At 37.8% G+C, this 4,784-nt stretch overlaps 1 protein-coding gene across 1 annotated transcript in view; it reads left to right on the top strand.

Annotated features, from left to right (window-relative positions):
• Positions 1-4,784, top strand: part of LOC109974518 (solute carrier family 12 member 7-like) — an 84,698-nt gene that overhangs the window by 61,739 nt on the left and 18,175 nt on the right. Inside the window, exons 2-3 of the mRNA XM_020624727.1 lie at positions 3,505-3,596; positions 4,389-4,520. Of these exons, the coding sequence (XP_020480383.1) occupies positions 3,505-3,596; positions 4,389-4,520 (224 nt within the window). The remainder of the gene's footprint in view (positions 1-3,504; positions 3,597-4,388; positions 4,521-4,784) is intronic.

Below are 4,784 nucleotides of genomic sequence, written 5' to 3'. Positions count from 1 at the left end.
ACATGGGTGAAAAGTTCAAGCTGCTATACTTCCACGTCTGTAAAATAGCATACGTTAACAGGGTCTTATCTTATAGCTGACATGACACTTATCTAATGCAATCTGCTCTTGCACAACCATCTTAGAAAATAAGTGACACTACAAGTTGAACTTCAGCTGAAAATTATAACTTTTATGCGAGTATAATAGTAAGGTTAATACTAATACATGGGATTGCTAATAAAACATAAACAGTCATAATAAACTTTATCATTATAAATGCAAAATAATACTGATAGTAAATAAAACAACTGCAACTCTTTAAATCCAATTCTAACAGTATGGATGCTGAATCAGCATCCATTCAATAAGAGGAAAACATAGGAAAACATAGTGTGGATGCTACAGGATCCACACAATAATAGAGTGTAACTTCACTGGTTTAGTTCTAGTTTTTAGGATCGCCACGCTTCGTACAGATGTCTTCAGAAAGTTTTATTTTTCTCTCTCTCTCTTTCCTCAGACACTGTGAAAACTACAGACAAAATAACAAAGAATCTTAAATATATACAAATACAGGCACATGAACAACATTAAGCACAAATACAACATATATACACCTCACCGTTTGCGCCTCTAAAACCATGTGCAAAAAATAACTTTAGGCTGTGTCTCTTCTCTGTCCATGTTGTCTCTGTCCCATAATGCCACATTGATGCCCTTCACTCAACTCCGGTCACATGGTTGACACACTGCCCCTCAAAATAAACCTCTTTACCAACAAAAGTAATACTCTCACCATTAACAACAAACATAAACCCACACGTCAAATGAAACCTGTCATTTGGACAGTTACATAGAGAAATGCACTTCCTGTTGAAAATGCATGTGGATGCTGATGAGCTGAAAGATCATCCTGAAAATGCCCGAAATCAATTGCTGAAACAGCTGAAGGATGAGAAGAAATGGCAGAAGTTCTGTGTTGAGTACTCTGAAGGATGAGGTGTAATAAATACAAGCAATAATGTTCTTGAAGTGCTGAACATTTTGATACCTGTATGGCTTTTCTACCTGAAAGTATGCTGAACTTAAGATGTGAAAATTTTCCTGCTGGTCCCCACAAAGTAGGTAAAACAAGCAGGTGTGTGTGTGTGTGTGTGAGAGAGAGAGAGAGAGAGAGAGAGAGAGAGAGAGAGAGAGAGAGAGAGAGAGAGAGAGAGAGAGAGAGAGAGAGAGAGAGAGAGAGAGAGAGTAGTCCTACACTGAGGACTACTAGAGTGTGGCTATTGAAATGAAATATAAAATGTAAACATCAATTATGCAAAAAAAACATAAAAGATAAACAGCTGTTTACATTATGAATTGCTGAAGAATTGCCGATTAACAGTTGACATGGTGTTTCTATCTGAAAGTATGCTTAACATAGTAAGATGTGAACATTTTTCCCATTCATTTGAATGGGGCAACATTTTCAAAATAAAGCTAAATATTTCAAGTGTATGAGGTTTACAAAAATTTTGAAGAGAAGCATGAATGTCCTTGAAGAGCTGAACATTGTGATAGCTGAAAGTATGCTGAAGTTGAATTTCCCCATTCATTTGAATGGGGCAAAATTTTCTGAATAAATGCTGAATATTTTCAAAAGTATGAAAGGTGTAAAAAAGTTGAATACATGCCACAATGTCCTGAAAAACCTGAACATTTTGATACCAGAATGGCTTTTCTAGCTGATTTAACCTATTAAAATGCGAACATTTTCCGACTGGTCCCCACAAAATAGGTAAAACAAGTAGGGTTGTGTGGGTGTGTAGGTGTTTGTGTGTCTGTGTGTATGAGAAAGAAAGAGTAGTCCTACACACAGAAATAGTAGAGTGTGGCTATTGAAATGAGACATAAAATGTAAATGGTAGTTATGAATTTTCCCATTCATTTGAATGGGGCAAAATGTGCTGAAAAAAGCTGATTTTATTAAAAAGTATAAAAGTTATAAAAAAAAGTTGCATACAAGCACTCATGTCCTTCAAAAGCTGAATATTTTGATATGTCAATGGTCCTTCCAGGTTAAAGTATGCTTAAGGAATTAGGTGCCAAAAACGGATGGAAGAACCCAGAATAATAATAATAAAGAAGAGGATAACAAGAGTGTGCTCGCATCCACACTAATAAATAAGAGGAAAACATAGTGTGGATGCTGCAAACAGATGGGCAAACGGATACCAGTTAATACAGGATCCTAGCCATCTGGTCCAGCAGTCACACAAATGCCTGCATACCATGGCTACAAAGCCACAGCCAATACACTCAACTCAACTCAACTCAACTTTATTTATATAGAACTTTACCACAGCACAGCTGACCAAAGCGCTTAACATATCATACAAATGTAAAATCAACATATAAAAAACTATAAACAATAAAATAAACACTCTAACACTACAGACAGAGTCTCATTCCTGGCCAAATGCCAATGAATACAAGTAGGTCTTCAAATAAGATTTAAAAGTAGACAGCGAGGGGGCCTGCCTAATATAAAGCGGCAAAGCATTCCACAGGTTTGGACCCACCACAGCGAAGGTTCTATCCCCCCTTGTTTTACGCCTAGCCCTGGGTGCCTCCAGAAGAAGCTGATCTGAGGCACCGCGATGGATTATACAAAAGTTCCACAAGATAAGATGGTGCCCAATAAACTACAATGGGTACTAGACTACAAAGCAACAGCTAATAAGCTTAAAAGGGTGCTACCATTTAATTCCCACTACAGACCTCAGGTTTTAAGGCTAAGGGTAATCAGACTGAGAGAAACCAGAACACAGCCAACGAAATGAACATACAGTATTCAGCACAGGACCCCTAGTTGCACCTTCAGAATAAAAGGTTTGAAACACGACTGTAGGTTGCCCCAACAGTAACACAGGGAAACCAAAGTGTAGCAGAGAAATCTATCAGACATAGGACAAGAAAACAGCCATTTTCAGTTTAGACTTGAAGGTGGCTGATGTTGGGACACGTTTAAGGTCATCATAGTAGGCCATAAGAGAACATGTTTGGTTTTAATACAAGATCTTAAGAGCTGTGACATCTATTGGCCCATAGTACAAAGGGTAGGAGTCTAAAATGAGTTCCAGTTGCATTCTTTTACAGCATATTAGTTTCCCAGCAGATAAATGTAACTTTTCTATAACTTGACAGACCATGAAATTGTGTTGCTCTTGTTTCATGCTAATTATTTTCCTGATGCAGTTGCTTAATTGGTTTATATACTGTATATTTTAGGTTTAATGTAATGTGCACTGTGCAACTATAAGGAAGATAGTAATAATTTTCCAAAAAACAATGCATACCTAGAACTGAGTGATTGTCATTTGATTTTTGGGCTTCTCACCCAATGTCAGTTGGGATTGGATCTCCCCGCTACCTTGTTCAGGATAAGTGGTATAGAAAATGGATTGATGGTTTTGGGCTACATGACAGGATCAACTTGAACTGCATTCCTTCTAAAGAAACAACTGTGTTGTATTTCCATAGGTGATGGTGTCCCGAAGGAAAACAGTCCCTTTATCAACAACTCTGACGACAAAAGCAACAGTTATGATGGCACCAACATGGCTCTTTTTGAGGTAACCATCCAACAGTTTTCATCATCTCCAACTGGATGTAGCCCTCATGGTGCATTCACACATCCAGATACAAATATTGGCTGTATCAGACCTTTGTTGACTCTGTAGTTCTGAGGGTGTGTTGTGCACGTACATTACTCTGCTCCAGCTAGACCTCTATTAGATGCAGGTGTACCTAATAAAGTGGCTGGTGAGTTTATATCTCCAGTTTAAATTAGACCTTGCCTGTGAAGCTCCAATAATTCATTAATACACCATATAGTAAAGTATAGTCAGGGTAAACAGTGCTGAACTAAATCAGAAATACACAAGGAGGTGAAAGCACCAGGCTCTGATCCACAGTGCGTCAATCAGAGGGTTTATTTGCCACAATAGCTGGTGTGTTCCTTTAAATTAATTCAGGACACCCTTTGTCAGGTGCTTTTCTCTGCCATTTGGCAGACCTTGCTGGTCATTGGTCCTTGTATAGAATCAATTAGACTTCTGTTTCCACAACTCTGTGTGGCGCTGATGCTGCCGTGCTGTTATAAGATGAACAGTTAGAGAACTGTACCTTTCATTGTCTTCCTTGTCCTTCAAATAATATGGTAACTAAGCAGCTTAAGGCCAAATTAAATTTGAAAGAATTTTTTTTTAAGATATTGTGCACATTGATTAAAGCATGGATACTGTAACATGAGAATAAATTAATATTAAGTAGGAAAAAGTACTTTTAAAACAAATGATACTAAATGAAAGCATCTGATGCTGATGTTGCCTAGCATGTTAAAAAAAACTTTTTCTATGTTGTAGGAGGAAATGGACAGCAATCCCATGGTGTCATCACTATTTAATAAACTGGCAAACTACACCAATCTCACCCAGGGGGCCCAGGAGCATGAGGCAGCTGATGATGATGAGGGGCCCAAGAAGAAAGCTGTTAAGGTACAGCAGGGATCCTTGTTCCATATCATGTGTGTATCAGGGTTTTAAGGTGGTCTTCATATAACACAGGTACTGTATATACTGTGTATTAACAGTTGTTCTTTTAGACCTGCTACACTTGGAGCAGTGAAGCCCTGCTGTTTTTTATTCTTAAACCTTTCTGGGGGTATGTAAGCTTGGACACTTTATTTTATTCTGTGGATGCTGTAAAGCATCCACACTATACTTTCCTGTTTTTTATTTACAGTATTGTTCAAAATAATA

Source organism: Monopterus albus, unplaced genomic scaffold (genome assembly GCF_001952655.1).
Source record: "Monopterus albus unplaced genomic scaffold, M_albus_1.0 scaffold336.1, whole genome shotgun sequence".
NCBI classification, from domain to species: Eukaryota; Metazoa; Chordata; class Actinopteri; order Synbranchiformes; family Synbranchidae; genus Monopterus; species Monopterus albus.
The sequence above is the reverse complement of the archived record's forward strand: the minus strand, read 5'-3'. Positions and strand labels throughout refer to the sequence as shown.